This window comes from Nestor notabilis, unplaced genomic scaffold (assembly GCF_000696875.1).
Source record: "Nestor notabilis isolate BGI_N333 unplaced genomic scaffold, ASM69687v1 scaffold3634, whole genome shotgun sequence".
NCBI classification, from domain to species: Eukaryota; Metazoa; Chordata; class Aves; order Psittaciformes; family Psittacidae; genus Nestor; species Nestor notabilis.
In genome coordinates this window covers 74,850-94,171 of record NW_009924080.1, presented here as the reverse complement: position 1 = coordinate 94,171, position 19,322 = coordinate 74,850, and the positions used below count along the sequence as shown (strand labels likewise).

At 35.1% G+C, this 19,322-nt stretch overlaps 1 protein-coding gene across 1 annotated transcript in view; it reads right to left on the bottom strand.

Annotated features, from left to right (window-relative positions):
• Positions 1-19,322, bottom strand: part of BICC1 (BicC family RNA binding protein 1) — a 68,591-nt gene that overhangs the window by 8,876 nt on the left and 40,393 nt on the right. Inside the window, exons 3-15 of the mRNA XM_010012453.1 lie at positions 16,562-16,641; positions 15,213-15,371; positions 14,195-14,248; positions 12,971-13,165; positions 11,783-12,034; positions 8,230-8,361; positions 6,889-7,075; positions 5,287-5,445; positions 4,696-4,892; positions 4,281-4,422; positions 3,055-3,211; positions 1,469-1,634; positions 179-218 (exon numbers count right to left, since the gene is read on the bottom strand). Coding sequence (XP_010010755.1) covers positions 179-218; positions 1,469-1,634; positions 3,055-3,211; positions 4,281-4,422; positions 4,696-4,892; positions 5,287-5,445; positions 6,889-7,075; positions 8,230-8,361; positions 11,783-12,034; positions 12,971-13,165; positions 14,195-14,248; positions 15,213-15,371; positions 16,562-16,641 — 1,920 coding nt within the window. The remainder of the gene's footprint in view (positions 1-178; positions 219-1,468; positions 1,635-3,054; positions 3,212-4,280; positions 4,423-4,695; positions 4,893-5,286; positions 5,446-6,888; positions 7,076-8,229; positions 8,362-11,782; positions 12,035-12,970; positions 13,166-14,194; positions 14,249-15,212; positions 15,372-16,561; positions 16,642-19,322) is intronic.

The window sequence follows — 19,322 nt, the reverse complement described above, 5'->3', positions numbered from 1 at the left end:
TGTTTTTACTGCATTTTATACTATACTGGTATTAAGAAATTTTTAGAACATGAAAACTATTACAAATGTTTCACTATTAGCTTTAGGTTTGACTAATAATCAAATTACAAAACTGAAACTTCAGAAAGTTCTTGCAGCCATGTACTAACTTTTCAGAAGTAACTGTTTATCCACATACCTTTGGTTGCTAGTAGCTTCTTCTGTTCATAGTCAAATGCCTAGAAAGTAAACATGCAGAAGATAGCTTAACTGCCATTCTGAATAAATGTCATTCTGGTACTCAGCTCTTGTAAAAACAAAGGTTTTGAAAGTGGCCAATGAATACATCTAGGAGAAACCTGAAGCACTACACAATAATTTGACAGCAATCCAGCTAGAGCCTTAAAGTGTTCACTCAATAATAGATAACAGATTTTAATTAACTATCTAATATCCATTTGAGTGAGGCTGCAGTAGTATTTACAAACTTTTTAGGCAGAATTTTTCTTTGATTTTAGTAAGACATTTTCCAAACATATTTTCCCTTCCTTGATCATCTGTTCTTAGCATTTAGACTTTCCTCAACAGTACAAAATATACTATCTTAAACAGCAAAACTAGTCACCGCAGTTATGTTTAATCATCTTTCAAGTCTAGTTCTCCATACAGTCATCTTCTGAAAGAAAAAGAACTGAAGTTTTGAGAGAATTAAAAACCCCTATTATTTGCACTACCTATAAAAATAAAAGATTTGAAGTTTAATTAGCCCTGGTTAAGTAAGTTACACTTCTTTGAATGACAGATTAACAGGTCTAAACAAACACAGTATTACAAAAATGCAGTATTTAGCCTGAAGTGTAGCCTAAATTTAACTCACTGCTTGAAATAACTAGAGGAATAACTAAGGAAGAAGGCTGCAAAACACTAACCTTAATCTTGTTCCACTATTCCATGCAGTCTAGTTATGCCCACACATTGATAGATCCTTACTGAAAACTACTCTGATACTACAGCTTGCAAAAAAGGGGTTTCTCTCTTTAGGGGAGATCTGCAATAATATGGACTTAGTTTATAGTACAGTAATAGGATACAGTTAAAGTAGGAGTTGTGTTGACATCGCTTATGAAAAGTTATAAAATGTCTTTTGTAGATCTAATTTGCTGTTCTCAAGGCAATGACCTAAGGTTTTTTGGTTTTTGTTTTTTTACCTACAAATGATGCTTGTGCTGACTAATACAGATATCCAATTTATTTTGTACTTAAATTTTTCTTATTCAACACAAGCATAAGGGCTTTTTTGTCTTCTTCAAAACTTTTAGTTGACAACTGTCTTTTCAGTAAAGTTAACAACTTTACTGGGAAATGCTGTTACTGAAATGGTAGTTGCAAGTCAGTCTACTAGTCAACAGTCACCTTCGCGTTCTGTGGTAATTTCACTTTGCAGTTACCAAGTTTTGCTCTAGATTTGGCTTTATTCAGGGAAACATACCTGCATGTTTACATATGATGGCTGTGGAGCTAGGCGTGCTCTTTCAGAGTTCTGCTGGGCAGCTGCTGCTCGCTCTGCTGCCCGTTCACTTCCAGGAGCCTTTTTATCAGCCATGGGACTTTCAGAAGCACTTAACTCTGCATCTGAGAGCAGCCTCTCTGCAGTACTGGGGGAGCAAAGTCAGTGTTAACTCCAGCTCTGTTTATCATAAGCAGTGGACATTCAATGCCATTTTGATAATCAAGCTGTATCCTGAGAAGTTTGGCAGCAAAATTCAAGAAATGCCAGTATGCAAACATCTTAGTGTTTTTAGCAATATTTCCAAAGTCTCAGCTTTCCCTTTACCTGTTTCTCCACCAGTGAATCAAATCATGTATTGCTGCTTCTTATACTAAGTATAAGGCATACTTTATAGATTCAGATTTGATCTGTCCGTATGTGGAATTACCACAAGCAATCCCTACACAGAGCGACTTCATATGGTTTAGCTTTGCTCAGGCCAGCAGTTCTAAGTAGATTGATAATACTAGGATAAAGAGAGATGCATAAGGGGGACTAAGAAAGTTAACATGGGTCCTACATGCTTTTCAAGCTTTAATAATTGCAGTCCTACATGCTAAAGTACCTTTTAATGTAATCTTTTCTTTCAAATGAGAAAAAAAAAAAAAAAAAAGAAGAAAGAAAAAAATCAGCCACATTTTATGCCTACTCTAGAACTGAACGAGAGTACAAGCTCTTACTTCAAAGCAAAGTGATCATGTTTTAGATGCTGTAACAGCACCACAGAAAAATGCTCTAAGGAAACTTTGAGCACTATAGCCTCAACAAAAAGAACAAGAAATACAAACAACTGATTGACATATGAACAACTGAGTCTGGTTAGCCAGCATCCTTGGATTTCTAAACTGAGAGCAGAATTAATGAGATAGATATCATAGTTATAACAGTGTAAATGAGGTAAGAGAAAATATGCATCTCAACTGAGTGACGATAAACAGTTCCCAAAAGGAATAATGAAAACACTGCTTAAAGTAGATCAGAGAAAACATTGTGTTAAGCTCAAAACTAAGGCTTATTATGACTCAAAAGAGCCTTTCCCATTGCTAGCTCATTAAAAAAACAAACCAAACAAACAAAAATCATTGAGACAAGTTTTTGAGAACATGTTGTTATGCCCTGAATACTGTTTTTCTAAGAAGAAAACAGCCTCAGGTACACACAAAAGGGAAAAGGCTATCAGTCAGGAATTGTTTTTAAAGCAATCAATAAGAAAAGGAAAGTGCAAAAATGTATCCTTTAGAAACAGGTAATGAAAGTACCTCTGAAAAAACATCTCCATTCTTTTATCGAAGAGAAACGGCATTCATTTTTTTTTCAGATCAAAGAAGAATGTACAAAACGCATTCAAAATTTGCAACTATCAGACAAACTGGAGGGAGCATATTAATGCTTAATGTGATTAAGAATCAAGCCCAATTCAAATCAGTTCTTTGATTATCTTAAATCTGAACCACCTCTTCTACCTACAAAAAGATGTTAAGTATACTTGCATGGCAAAAGGTCTGTTATTTGTACATTTAACTTACTGTAAGTGGGAGTTTTTGGTGCCTTGCAGTAATTCAACTGTTTGTCTCTTAACACAGGCCTGTTTAGAAGAGCTCATCATCTGCTTCAGATCACTGGTATTTGCTGAATGGGATGGACTTCTTGGCATGCCCACTTCTACAAAAGCATCATTGCAACCTACAAGACCAATAAAGAGAACAGTTAAATAAAAACCTTTTTATGTTCTAGTGAACTTGCTGAAGGAATGACAACTAAAGAACAAAACCTGCTCTTCCTCCTTATAGAATTATTGTAGTCTTTGGACATAACTTGGTCAAGGTTAAGTCATCAGAAAAATAAGTTCAGCTGTTAGTATTCATAAATATATTAGACACTAAGTATTTTCCTTTTCTGAAGGCTGAGAATCAGAAGTGATTAAGCTTTTTGAACAAATTTGATTTTATAGCTAGTTTTCATAAACCTTGCCAGGTGCTCAGATAACTTTTGATGGAATAAAAGCTCCCCACTTAACGTTCAAACATCTTTACAGTGTATTTTTACAAGTATTTATCACCTTAATTGGGCAATGTACCTTTTATTCAAGTCAGCATTTCAAATGACCGCAATCCTTAATAAAAGAGCATCTCCTTGTTGAACAGTATTTGCAAGGGAACAGCCTCTGCTCAAGTTTGAAGGGGAACTGGCTTTCCCTCCCTCCAAGAATGACTGAGACAATTTGTTAGTTCCTTTAGCTTCTACAACGCAACATAACTGAAATGCTGTTATAAAACATGTAAATAAATTCCATCTGCCAGTGTCATCCAAGTTGGATCTACACAATTATCTGCAATAACCTTCTCAAAAGCATTCTCTACTTTCATTAAAAAAAAAAATAATAAAAAGTTACAACATCATTTGAACCAGTAGAGATTGTTTTAATCAATGAAGTTAAGTTGCTGTAAAACATATTAAGATTTTCAAAGGTTATCTCCCTCTGCTCTTAGGGAATTAAAAAAAAACTCCAAACAAACAACCCAACAAACAAATGCTACAGGTGCATTTACATTTACTTAAGTTGTTTCTATTAACAGTACAGTTCAGCTACTACAACTTCTGTTTACTTCTTCGACAACAAATCTGGGAGATCCAGCGATATTTTCTTTCAACATGGCTGCAAAACCAATGCACAAGCAATATATTTACATTTCTGTTTCATGAACTGTACATAGACTCTGCAAACACAAATAATAAAATGTCAAAATCTTACCTTCTGCACTATTTGACTTGGAAGCTACTTGTTCTGAGGCACCATGAGTACTTTTTTGTCTTACCGGATCACTGTGGTTTGTGCTCAACACATTTTCTCCTAGTGATGTGGCAGACAGTGCAGCATACTTGATATTTGAGGTCTGAAATGATTGTCAAAAATCACTAAAGTGATTGTTTTGCTTAAGGAAATATGGAAAGAATTTCCCTTTTCTATCTGAGCAGGAAAAGAAACCCATTCCTGACAGAGGAGAACAACATGTTTGAATGTTCCATTTGTCCATCTCTAAGTCCTATTTTGACAACAGCACTGTTTATTTCTAAATTGAGCAGCTTTAAGAGTCTACTAATATATCTAGTTTTGTCTGAGATTTTCTTAGTAGAGTACTTGGTTCTCCAGAGACAGTATCACTTACCTTCACATGACCATTTAAAGAAGGTGAACCTTTTTTACTCTCTGATTGCATGCCATTAACGTGGACTTCAACAGGAGTCAAGCCTGGTGGTGGACTTGGAGTATTTTGACTATAACTAGGTACTCCGGACAACAGAATACTTGTTAAGGTAGCTTGGGCAGTGGACGGTATCATTAGGTGTGGAATAGCAGAAAAACCTATAACAAAATTTGGTCATGTTATGATTAAGTTTCTCATTTAACTTTCTCAGGCATTATAGTACTTTATGTAAAATCTCTATCTTTATGTAGCCTTGATACATCACTAAACAAGTTTCCATTAGAATTGGTTGCTAAAACCATAATGCTTTATCTAACTATTACTTTGTAGGTTAACAGTTTTCTATATTATGTAAGATGAAAGCATTGTATGTGACAGTATGTTGTAAGTTTATATTAAGTTATAACTTAAATATGAATATTTATTCATCTGTTTTAAGATAAATTTTGGAATCATTAAAGTTCTAAACAATTAATGATTCCAAACTTTTCAATTGTCATTCTAATGACAATGTTGACCAGTTCCTTTAATTCACATTTACTGTCTACCAACCTGTGGTATTTGTGTTGGCAAGAGATGTTGCCCATAACGTGGGACTAGGTGTGCCTGAACTTGGACTTTGCAAGGGACTCACAGAGCTGTTAAGGGCATTCAACAGAGAGTTCGGAGCAGTTGATGTGTTGACTGACAGGGCTGTTGGACCTAAAAGACCTGCAAAAAATTGCTCAAATCACCGTTTAGCTAAAACTTAAAGAACATATTTCACAAAAGTACCAATTAAAACCAAACAAACCCCCACTAAATTGCACCAGCATGTATTTTACAACAAATTTTAACATTAAACCTGCTGTTAACTTGGTGCACAAAGCACATTAAGAATGCTCATTCTTAAACTAGGAATTACATATCCGAGAACTGGAACATCTTTTAGGTCCTTCTACTGGACTCTAACTATTGTCATAACAGAGTCTGCACCAGCTGCATCTCAGCTTCACCATCTCTTTGTATCTCCTCTATTACTTCTGTCAATTTATTTCAAAAGAAGCATCAGAGAAAAACAACTGCACTACAGAACCCTACTTTTATTTCAGACAATAATCTTTTTCTCAGAAGCTCATATGAATGAAACAATACTTCCATACCAAGACTATTCAATTCCTCAATAATGACTAATAATCATCCCCCAAATGCACTGCCTATTCCCAAAGCATTTCCTCAAACTAGGTCTTCATGTAAGAGCATTCACAATGCAGTTCAGCACCATACTCTGAAGAAGTTAAAAAACCAACCCCAAAGTGTGGGCATGACAAGAACATTCACAAAAGCAGCATTAAAACCACAGTCAAATGGCACAAACACTTGCCCCTGTGTGACTCCCAAGAACACATGTGACATGGAATTATGCAGCACTCCTGGACGGCAGGTCACAAAGGAGCACAGTGGTTACATGAGAACTCCGAGTTACATGAGAACCAGAGTCAAGATTTGTGACAAAGTAGTTCTGGGACTGCTTGGTTCTTTATACATTTCTGGTAATAGAGTACTTCCAGATCTTGAAATTAAAAGTCTAATTCCAAGTCTGGACTATACTGCTATAAAATTACATTACATAGAAAGCTTACACATTTCTGTCCTAAATTTCGTATTGATAAGTAAGGTCTATACTAGTGGCATGTGCACCTCCCAATTACAGCAAGATACTGCCAGAATTGAAATGTGGTGTTAGCCATGTTAACTTTCATGTTACTGTTGACAGGCTTAAGTACCTACCCAAATTCAGGGCAGTCTAAGACATCACAACATTAATGAAGATATATATCTAATTTGAAAATGATGCTTCCTAAAGTTGTAAAAGCAACATCCCACTCCACCTATATTTTCCCTTCCTCTCAGTTTCAGCTGAGCTGTTTACAAGCTTCTGTAGGATTTTCTAGAGATGAGTCACACACCTGATTACAAAAGTATTGGAGGAAGTTTTATAGCAACAAGCCCTTGAAAGGCCAGATGCTTTCGGAATTCTCCAATGCTTTAACATGATTCTTTATGCAAAACACACATCTGGTCCTTTTTTGTAGTACAAGTGAACTGAGTTTCAAGCAAGATAAATAAAAAAATAATAATAAAAAAGTAATATATATAGACTATAATGCATACCAAGCCCAGTGAGTCCTAGTCCTGCTGAGGACAAGATATCCAAGCCAGGACAAGACAGACCAACAGGGCACGAGACAGTAGAGGGATTTGATGCTACGGTGACTCCACTACTTTCAAGTCCCAAGAGACATTTCCGTGCCTCATACATATTTAAGGCATTTCGTTCAACACTTTTTACAATCACAGACTGTAGAGAAAGAAAAGAAAAAAAAAAAACAAAAAACAAAACAAAAACAAATAACAAAACAACAATAAATTAAAACCAGTAAATAACAACCACATAACACGAATCTGCAACACACAACTCTTCATACTCTTTTCATGGCTATTGGTAATATAGCAGTATGAGGCAGCATGAGATAATGTCCATTTGATAGGAGGTTTAGGGATTTTGTATGCACCTGACAGTGAGAATGATGAAAGACCTTTCTGTGTAAGCAAAGTAATTACTGTACCTTGGTGCTATCTGATATACTAAATTGTAAATGCACCAAGATCTAGAAGTTAATCATCATTTAAAATCTTATCTTCTATCTGAGGTCTATACCTCAAAGTGGACAAAAAGTTGTTCATATTAAATTCAGCTATGAAATTCTTAACTGTCTGAGAAAAAATGCCTGCAAAATTGAATTACAAAACCCATTATATTTTTTTCTTTCTTGTACATTCTCTACACAATGTTTCTTTGTATTGATTTCATATATCCTTACACACAGCAGCTTACTTATTGACACAATGGAATACTCATTTAATAGTTTGAACTTTTTGTCTGTTATGGCATTACATAAAACAAAGCAGGTAACTGAGTTGCCTATCCATACTCACCCAAATATTGTACAAATGAACAGCTCCCATTAGAAGTATTTTCTGATTCTCATTGTTCTTTTCAGCATCTTGTGTAGAACACAGACTTCTCAGTCATATTATTTTGGGGTTTTCTTTTGTTTTGGGTTTTCTGGGGCTTTGTTTTTTTGTGTTTAATTTTTACTGCTAAAGAACACTGCAGTTATGTGGAGAGCTGCAACTTAAGACTAATTTCTTTAAAAAGAAATCAAGAGTAGTTCTAATCAGATACAGTTTGTTCCCTCATAATTTATTTCTTTTATCAGTATATTCCATATAACAGCTAATGTCTGTATTGTCAGATACTTAATGAAAGTCAAATTGCCATTAAGGAGAGCTGTTGTAACATTTAAGCTGGCATTTCAAGCAGAAAATATATAATACCTCTTCCAAGTTTATGATCCATTAAGGTAGGGAGGAGGATCAGATGTGTCAAACTCACCAGCTCTGAAAAGTTCACAGGAAAGCCTGGAAAGAATATATTAACTTCTCACCAACCTTGCTTGGTTGCTTTGGCTTCGGCTTAATGCTTATGAAGACATCTAACTGCTCCATTAGCTGTGTTATAAACTGTGGTTCTACTTCAATTTCTTCCTTCATATCAAACATGAGCACAAGTGGAAGGCAACCCTGAAAACATGCAAAAAAAAAAAATCATAAAACTTGTAATCTACCCTTTTCCCATGAAAATCCTAGCAGTATGATGAAACAGATTATAATAGAAGTACATCATAATACAATAAGTTCTGAAAAAGTATCAAAGATGAAATTTTAAGTAAAGCCATTTCCTTGTATGCAAGAATACAGGTGTATATTTCTACCCTGGGATTCTGAACAAACATTTTGATGATATAAGGGTAAAATGATTTGTTGAATATTTGACATTCCAATCAGCCCATATGCACACTGCATTAGCTATTTATACAGACTTAGAAGACTCCAGACGGTTCAAATTCAGAAACCATTGTTGTCTCTTAAATCTGAACAAAACACTGTCAGGAATTGACAGCAGGACTCTCATATACTCCAATGGCTCACTTTAAACTACGGTTGAGATAAGGAAACAATTCTGAGGAAATGTCTCTGTACGTCACCATTGCCCAAGTCTTAACTTCTACCTTCCTCTTCCCCTGTCCTAGATCTGCTAGGTAAGTATTTTCCAGTAATATGGATGACATCTCTAAAATACTTGAAATATTGAAACTTTAAGTAATAAAAAAGTGTCCCTAAAAAAAAAAAAAAAAAAACCACAAAAAAACCAAAAACACCCAAACACAAGAAAAAAAAAAAAAAAAAAACCTCAATGGTCACAGGATATTATTAAATTGCAACTTTTAATAAACTAAAATTAGAGGGTATAGTCAGTGAAAAACAAATCCTACTTTTTGTGATTTTAGATTCACAATGAAGTAAACTATTATATATATTAGGGAAAAAAAACACAGTAAGATACATTTATGAAAGTGGTCTTGTTTAATTAGTTACCTGCTTTTACTTCAGAATGAAAAACAACAGATGGGAGTATTTATTCTTCAGATCACTAGTTCACTATTATTTTATATTTAAATAGGACTTCTCAACAGTACCACCTACAGCTACATAGTACTTCCAAAATTTAAATTAAAAGATAATTTTAAATTAAGGAAAATTAGAGCAAGGCACCTTCACAGAATCCTAGAATGGTTTGGTTTGGAAGGGACCTGAAAGATCATCCAGTTCCAAACCCCCTGATATGGCATAGACACCTTCTACTAGATCAGACTGGCCAAAGCCCCATTCAATGCCTCAGGCATAGAGCAAGAATATTTCCAACAAGACTCCAAACCCCTCTTGCTTAAGTAAGTATTTAATTTTAAATCACTATGTATTCTTTCTTTCCTTTTACAACTTGCCATCATCATTACTGTGAGTATTGCCTTAATCACAACACTGAATATATTCCTGCAAGCAATATGCTGATGACTAGAAGCTAAGACTTGCAATGATTGTCAGAGATAAGGGCTATTCCCACTTCATGCACCATAGAATTCATAGCTTTCTCAATAAAATTAATTACTAGCTGATATTAAAAGTTTCCATTTAGACATACTGCTAAGCAATTTTTTAAGACAGCACTAAAAAATTACATATGTCCTACTGTAAGGTATCTATCTATGCAATGCATTGTAAACTCTGGCTCAGATTTAGTCTTTTATGAGAATTACAATCACAATGCCTTATAAGTTCAGAAAAAATGTTATTTCTTTCCTTGGTATTGATGTTCAGGTGCTTCTAGATAGCAGTTTCTAAGAACTCTGCAGAGATGAAATCACTATTTTTAAATCCCCTCTCCAATTCCATAGGACATTTGTGTTGCCTAGCTGTGAAACAGCATCAGCTGTTATTCTGACTGAATAAGAAGAGCTGCCAGGAGGCAATAACAATGGTGTCCATCGTGAGAAGGCCAGTATATACAGTCCCACCTTGCAGTAAATCACTCCAGAACACAAAAATTTCATTCCACTGAACAATGCCCAAGAATAAAACAAAAAAAATAAAACAAACAAACAAAAAAACCAACCCAAACCACCCCCCCCCAAAAAAAAAAGTGAATTGAAATTTACTTAAAAAGCAGTTGAGAACAGCTGCAGCATGTAGGTATTGGCATGGGTGGAATATTTTTTTTTTATCTGAAGCTGAAAAATACTGCTTTTTTACTAAGTTAGAAATTGAAAGTAAGTTTTTATCTAGTTAGTCGCTTCCTTCCTCAGCTTTTCAAATTTTTATGGTTTAAAAATATATATTCCCTCTTTGCAAAATTTGTTTTTAATCCTTGTTTTACAAACAAAGCTGGAAACAACAGCTTCAGGACCTGCAATGCCTGTGAGTTGAAACAGACCAAGTCTCCTGGTCAGTACAGTTTTTTAAGGGTGATACAGTGGATGTGATGTGGGATACTAAGTTGTACTGATGTGTTTGGGATTAATCAGGCTTCAGTATTTATAAAACAAACAAACAAACAAACAACACCCCCCCAAAAAAAAAAAAACAAAACAAAAAACAGCCCTTACATAACTCCAGGTTTCTAGAGTAAAGGTGTACTTTGATGTTCCAATAACAGCTTGTTTGCATTTCCTTCTACTTCACAACCCTCCAGAAAAGCACTATTTAAACCTCACCAAGGAGATAAATAGAATAATGGTATCTCCTACTATTTTCACACAACAGTATCCTAGAATATAATAATCATGAATATAACTGTATAAACAGAAAAGCACCATATTTTTGTTTTCCACTCTACAGCAAGGCACAGTGCATTGTAAGAGGTGGACTTCTGGATCTTAATGGTATCGTGGTTTATCCTGATACCAGCTTTAAATTGGTTTTGAGTCCAATACTCCCATGTGTTATTTGTAAATATCCATATGTATATAAATCCATGTACAAACATTAGTACTACAACAATGCCTAAAGGCTCCTGTGAAGCTTAAAGATCAATATAACAAAAATCTGTACTAATAACATTCATCACCAGGGCTGTAACAGGTCTTGTAATATTAAGACTATGATACTAGTAAGTAAGTATTTAAGACTACAGAATGAGTAATTATTTCCTATGGTTTCCCAGTTTCCTTGAAAACTCACCTATGTAGGAACTAAGAAATTCCTGCTACTTCCTCCCAAATGAAACCTACTTATCTGACAAACATGAAAAAGGCATATTGGCAAAACAAAGTAAGCAACCCACCACCCAACAACAAAACCCTCCAAAAATCTGCCTATCACTCAGGAGCATATTGTTATTTTAAGTGTGAATCACTTATGTTGCATTTATTTTACCAAGGTAATTTTCAAATTGTGACACCAGAGATCAGAAATATTTTAGCTAACTGCAAGTACTTACAAAGTCACTGACAAAAATAGAGCACTCAGCTGAATCAGCTTTTTGCAATGTGAGTAGTCATGCTTCCTCTCTAAGGCTAACTTACATTTGACCCATAAATAAATGCAGAATGAGCATATTTTCTATAATCTGGCATTTTTTCAAGCAAGTTTCACTGAAAGCATTTACCATGAGGTATTGCCTAGCAAGACAGACAGACTCAATTGTGCCCTGGAGGTAGACAGTGGATTTCTTCTGTGGGTTACTAGGGTCAGGGAAGTGGACCTGAGCACCAGTCCTCTGCATGATATGTTTGATGTTACTGCCATTTCGACCCATCATAAAGAGATGATGCTGTGCTGCAATGTCTAGTTGTGTGCTCACAGGGATTGCAGAGGCCAGACTCCCAGCTAGGTGTTCTAAAAGCATGGCTGTTCCTTCCTGCAGGAGAAATGCAAGAAAGTGGTGAAACAGTGCTCACAGGCATACAAACCAACGTTACAGAATGTTTCCTCACTTCTCCTACATTCCACATTCAAGACAAAACTCCATTTTGTTTAAAACCTAATTGAATAGTTAAAGGTAATGGATGGACTAAACTCTACCTACTATTCCTACTTCATGACCAAATGCAGACTTTAATTACCATTGTAAGCAATAAACCAATGTCAAATGGTTTGATCCCAATAGACCTTCTGTGCCCACATACAGCAATAAGAAAGATAAGTGAGCTTTGGGTAGATATACCGGCAAAATGCGTCTTTTGATTTTGGCCTAAGATGTTCTTCCTGGCTTGAGATACACCCATCCAAGACCATATCAATCTACCACACAGTCAGTTCTTAACAAGGAAAAATTTTTATTAAGGTAAATAGGCTCATGGCAGTTCCTTTTACTCCACTGTCAAATTTCCATCTCCCAATACACAAGACCAGTTTTATTGAATGTTAGGGCAATTTTCAAGGTTATATACTTGAGTGCACATTGAGAAAATCAAAGCATGAGGAATTCATGGGGTGGGTGGGCTTGTTTTGTGGTTATTTTTGTTGGGTTTATTTTGTTTGGGTTTTTTTATTCGAAGTTGAGTAAGATTACCAAAAAATCTGAACGGGTGTGCAAGAGATGAAAAACAGATTGAAAGCTTAGCAAAAATGATGCTAAATCCTAAACTTAAAACTATTTGCTATGCATTTTTACACCTCACATACACCAGTTACTAAAAAAAACCCCAAACAAACCCCAAACTCTCAGGCTTCCAACGTGACCATACCATAACATGTATTGATGAGGCAGGATATAACATCAATAGAGTTCCTAAGTATCTAAACTATGAATCTGTTTATGACACACAGGAAGCTACTTAAGAAGACACATTACCTTCACAGCACTAGTGTTGTTTTGTGATCCTCTGACAATGACTGTAGCACCATACATTCGAGAGCGTTGTTTAAAGGAAACTGAAATATTATATGTCTGACATATATGCTGAATTGTGGGAGAATTAGGATCTGGGATTGGTTGAAGAATTCCAGCAATAGGCAATTCAAACATGAGTACCAATGGAAGCAGCTCCTACAACAACAATGAAGAGCAAACTGAAGAGAAAACTCAGTCATACTCACTAAAACTATAACAATTTTATTACTGAATTATAATGTAGCAGTCAGTGATGATTACGGACATAATACATCCTCTGTCCAGGGTTCATTGATAAAAATATTCTCATGTCTTGAGTTGGAAAACGGCACCAACTCTTCCAGAGAAGAGTTTTTTGGCTTGCCCAAGGAAGTTGTGAATGCTCCAACCCTCGAGGTGTTCAAGGCCAGGCTGGACAGAGCCTTGGGCGACATAGTTTAGTGTGTGGTGTCCCTGCTCATGGCAGGGGGGTTGGAACTAGATGATCTTAAGGTCCTTTCCAACCCTAACTATTCTATGATTCTATGTTGGGTTTTTTTTTGCACAGGTTGGGGGTTTTTTTGTGTTCCCGTTCACCCATCCTGAAGTCAGCTACAAAGCTACATAAACATTACATCAGCTTTAATATCTGCCAAGACTAAGACTGTGCAAGTGACATACCCGACTACAACAAGTTTTAATAATTAGATTTATAACTATCCATGGCAGAATATGCAGATATGTCAAAACTAGAAGGTAAAGATACAAAAGTGCTACAAGTGGAGAATGGAGCTGAATTCCACCAAACTACTTACACAAATTATACATCAAATGGTTAAACTAAAAAGACAGTAACTGCCTTTTCCAAGTTATAGATCCACCCAGAATGCCCGAGCTTCTACTGGCCATTTGTTGAGGCTAAACTAAAATGTAATTTTAAGCACTGTGTGTGATACTTTATTATATCTTGTTTATACTGTAGATCTTGTGTTCAAGGTCCACCTTGCACTAGTTAAAAGTTTGGCCAGTACGCAAATCACTGCTTTTACAATACCTTTTACATTTTACTCATATGGATACTCACAAACATTCCTCTATTACTGTTGTCATAACAGAGCCAGAAAACCTTAGGGTTCCCAAAACTATATATTTTTTTCCCCCTTTCAGGTGTTTTCAAAGGAATGCTATACTGAGATAGACTATTACCCGAATTCTAACTCTTGCAGACTCCACTCCAGCTGGCTGTCCTGCAATAGACACCTGGAAGAACAAGAATATAGAAAACATAGTATCACATTTTCAAATGAGGCATTGGAAGAGTTATTCAGGTACTCGTGTTTTCTTAACAAAAAAAAAAAAAAACCCAAATGAAAACAAACAAAACCAACCAAACAAAAAAGACCCCAATGCTTATTTCACACCCAGTGACATCTTAAGCATTCTCTAAATAGTACCTGAAAACCAAAACCAGCTTAAAAAGTAATCTATGAATATTATAGCATATTAGGTCACACAGGCTTAAATAACTAGAAAAAAAAAAAAATCGGTATAGCAAACAAAACAGTAGTTTGGATCAAATAAAGAATTACTACTGAGTATACATGTGCTCAATGCTAATACTCGACAACAGTAGGTTTTCTTGAGCATTTTGAAATTACTGTATTTTGCTCAGCAGCCACTCAGATGCACAAGAGGGAATTCTAAATACAGTGATGAAAGACTTGAACATTCCAATAGTATCAGCATTACAAAAATGACCGTACAATCCTGGTTCAATAACTTATTCCAAGAAAGTTGAACTTTTACAGTAAGGCATCTAATTTTGCTGGTTATCCACCAAGTTTAGTTTTCAACTAAGTTACATCATAAGTCAAAAGCACTAAATTAATCATGTATTCTAAATAGGTCAGGTGTCGAATAGGAAAAACATTTACAAAAAGAGTGATTTTCATACCCCTTCTCTATCATTTGCACTAAGTTGTTGACTTCCATATGCTCAAAATAATGTTAATTTAAAAAAATTAAAATGATTCATGAACCATCATGAATTGTTTCCATCTGTTTTTAAAGATTTGCTCACTTTGGACATCCTGTGCTTTCCACAGTAAATACCAAAAATCTATTTCCCTGCCAAAAAACCCAAATTGACAAAAGTAGTAGTAGTATAGAAGTTGTTTATACTTTCAGGAATTACAGTATGAGTTAAATAGTAAACAATACTCACTTGGTTGCTCTTCTCTGCTTGATTATTCCTATTTGAGTCTGGAAAATGGATATGACATCCTGTTTCCTCCATCACCTTTTTAATATTATTGCCACCTTTACCTATCACATGAGAATGTTCTGTATGCGAAACATCCATCTTCAAGGTTACCCGATTGCTCTGGAAATCAAGCACCTATGATTAGATTTGTTCACAGCAGAACCTGAGTATTTTAGAGTAACGTAACTTCAAGGATGAAATTCAAAATCTTATTACCAAAGTATTTTTTGCTGTGGCTTAACTGGCTTAGCTTCTACTCAAGTAAGATGTTTTTAATACAGATCTTAGTCAGACACTAAACTATTCACATTTTCTTTCCTATGAGAAAATAACAAAGATATATACCCCAAAATAAACCTTCAAAATAATGTTTAAGGCTTTTAAAACATGTCCTAGATTTTACCACCTGTGGCTTACATGTCTTTCAGCAATCCATTCTAATTTATTTTAATTCTATGTTCTTTCAGTTGCAGTCACACACCTGTGTCTGACCTATCACAGGATCATATGATGCAGACCGGCAAATCAAAGCCATAGGACCTAAAATAACAGGTTTTTCTCCTCCTTTAACAAACGTACCAGATTTTACTGGTACATCAGTTTATAAAATACACAAACACTGCCTACAGCTGTTGTTAAAAGCTGTACTGTTAACAGTCCATAATAATGTTGTTTACAGTTGTTAAAAAAGTGGTGCTTATCACTGGAGTGTTCCTTTTGGCAATCTGTTCAGAGAAACAAAAAGTTGGCGTACAACTATGCAGAAGCCATACACACTGCCCCAGAAGTCTTGCTATTCAATGAAAAGAAAGTCTGATGAACATATGAAACCTCTGGACAAAATCTAGATGTTTTGGAAATACTGGTCCTAATGTTTCAGAGTACAAGAATGCAGTAACAGTTAGAAACAGAATTGCATAAATGCTCCTGAAATTGAACTTCAAACAGATACAAAATTCTAGGTTTGCTGAAGTCACTGCATTATCTACTGTTTGCAGTGAAGCTGTATTTCAGATTTTCAAGTAAAAACCCCAATCCAGTGAAGAAACTGTGCATGCTTTTAGTCATATGGCTGGAAATACTATTTCTATACAGTTCAGATCTGGAAAAAAAGCTGTAAGCAAGTATTTTCTTGCAGCATGTTTATGTATGTGCGTATACACCAAATATCAACATCCAGAAGGAATACTTTGGAGACTCTGTTTCAGAGCATCCATAAGTAGCTTCTGTTTAAATGAGTCCATTTAAAGAGATCAATGTCATCACAAAATAGGGGGATAAGGTGTCATTCTAAAGAAGTTCTTTCTTACTTTTGTGTCCAAGACAGACATGATTTTCTCTTTCGCTTCTTTAACATTTTCCTTTTTTCCAGAGACTTTAATATGCGGATCTATAAAAGACAGACAGACTCGTAAGGAAAACACAGTAAAATATCTACCAAAATCTTCCTAATTGCTTAAATAAATTTGTATCCATTATTTATAGCTCAGTGATAAACTGTGCTATCAATCTTTGGGATTCAGCACTAGATGTATTGTTCCATCCCTTCAACCTCATGATTAGAATTGCCAGATAGGTCTATTGAACATGATACCAATTTAGAAAGAAATCAAATGCTAAATGTTTATCACAGTAATTTAAGTGTTCTCTGCAATGCAATTATGTAACTAAGCCATCACGTCTTCTCAAACAAATATTAACAGAAGACAACTAAAAGCTATTTGACAGCCTCATTCAAGCTTAACAAAGACAATGTCTGTGAAAAGAAACTCAAACTCAAACCCACCCTCATCATCACTTCATTATATTTAGCCTCTAGAACTTTGCAGTTTTAACCTGGTAATAAAGGTGGCTCCACCAGAAGTTTTCTGATTGAAGTTATTAAATCAAATTTAAATGACACTTTGATAAATCAAATTTCTAAATTGTCAAGTTTATAAATTAAGATTTGCTATTAAGCTATATACCAGGAGGAACACCAGCTGATAGATGATTTTGCCCAGCAAGACCTAAAAATATCAGTTCTACTACATACTTCAGTTTACATTATAATTTTCAGACCATTGCCCTTAAATAGTAGGTAGTGTTGTGCCGAGCTATCAGGTATAGTTCTGCATCCTGGAATATACACCTGGTTGGATAGTACAGAACTGACTGGAACTAGATCAAGCATCAATTACTCAAAAAGAGTGTGAAAATTACACATGAGATAGCTTAGCAGCACCATCTGGTGTCCAGAAGCATGAAGCACCACAATGCAAAATTACTGTCAAAGCATTAAATATAGGTTCAATTAAAGCAAACAAAAATATTTAAGTATGAGAAACAGATTTTGCAGGTGATTCCAATTTCTTTTTCCCCAATTCTTGAGTCCTCTCCCCATTTTCTGTGTAACAGTGCTTTTTCTCCTGTGGTGGGATGAACTGTTCTAAAAAAAAACAAAAACAAAAACAAAAAACCCATAAAATTCTAAAACTTCTTCTGGCTAATGTATTAATTTAATTCATTATGCTAAGCAGATACATACATGTCAGGATATGTAAAAATAAATATACTCTCAATAGCTGTAAGACAATCATCTTGATGATTGAAAAAAAAAAAAAAAAATCACTTCACTACTAAAGAAATGCCAAAAAATATACCTTTAGATTGAAAACCTGTTGTATTCAATTGAAAATTGAAACTGTTCAAGCCGTGTCTGGATACTCTTTTCATTCCAACAACAACTACAACAAAAAAATCTCTAGTCTTTACCACTGGGAAGTTCTGAGAGCATTAGGCTGAAGATACAGAAACACTGAAGGGATTCGCTGCCAAGTTACATGAAAGTCAAGAAAAATGCAGCAATTTGAGTTCTGAGAAACATATATTTTATTTTAAAAAGTGGAACAACTGCAGTTGCAAAAACGTGAACATTGAATCCACAGCTCTAAAAATCTGCTGCTTCAGTCTTTACATAATGTAGCAAAGTAAAAAAAAAATAAAATAAAATCCAAAATCAACAACAAAAACAACCCAACCCCAAACCAAAATAACTCTTAAGGGCAATTCTTCTTTTCTCTTTAAAGTTGACAGTAAGCTATGTGGTTCTAATGTGTTTAAGCTGTGAATGATATTTGAAGTGGATGTCACAGGCAGAAATTCCCAGAAGCAGACTCTAGCACACTATGTATGCCCCAAGTGCTCTTTAGAAGCAACCAGGAAAAATACAAAATCCAACCACCACCACTTTGGGGTTGATTTTTCACATATTTGTGAACATTGTATTTCAATACACATTTGGTTACAAGTATGAAAAATATCTGAAATCAAGCCTGTCATCTTCTTAGTACCAAAGATGATGATTACCATTCCATAATGCTATTGGTTTAGCCATGGGTGAAAATACATTTGAGAATACTTATTTTCTCTATTTCTCATCTCAGTTGGATTTCTTTTTTTGCCGATACTGACAGCTTCAGCAAAAACTCTCGTACTTAAATAATAACTAAATCACTGAAAAAAATAGATCACTTTAGGAATTCATTAAAAATACAAAGAGGTAATTAGATCATGTGACTTGATTTTTTGTATATTACAGACCTTTAAATTTCTTAAATATACCTCTCTGTGGAATCAGTTAGCTTGCTTGCATAGTTTCCACTGGAAAGCATGGAAAAGCAGAAAATTGTCTGCTCTAATGGTTCCTCTGTTTCAGCCTCCCAGCTTTGTGCCTGCTTTCTGACACTTCTTGTTCTACCTTTTTTCCCCTCCCTGAGATTAAGTAACCCTTAGTTTCAATAGTATCTTCCAGTGAATGTCTGGTAAGATATGCTTATCAAATCAGCTATCATTATATAAACTCTCTTTCTGAGCCCAACCCTAAATAATCTCTTGTTGGACCAATCATTAAGAAAAATGAGCTAGAGAAGCTGCCTGTTTTTTTCCTGCCTAAGTTAGTTATTTTCAAAGTACAGGACTTTCTGTTTGTAAAACGCTATACCATAGGCACATTTACCAGGAGATAAAAAGCAAGTTTCTCCCAAGCTTCTTGCAAGCCCAGTGCAGATCAGGCTGCATTTGACCTCAAAC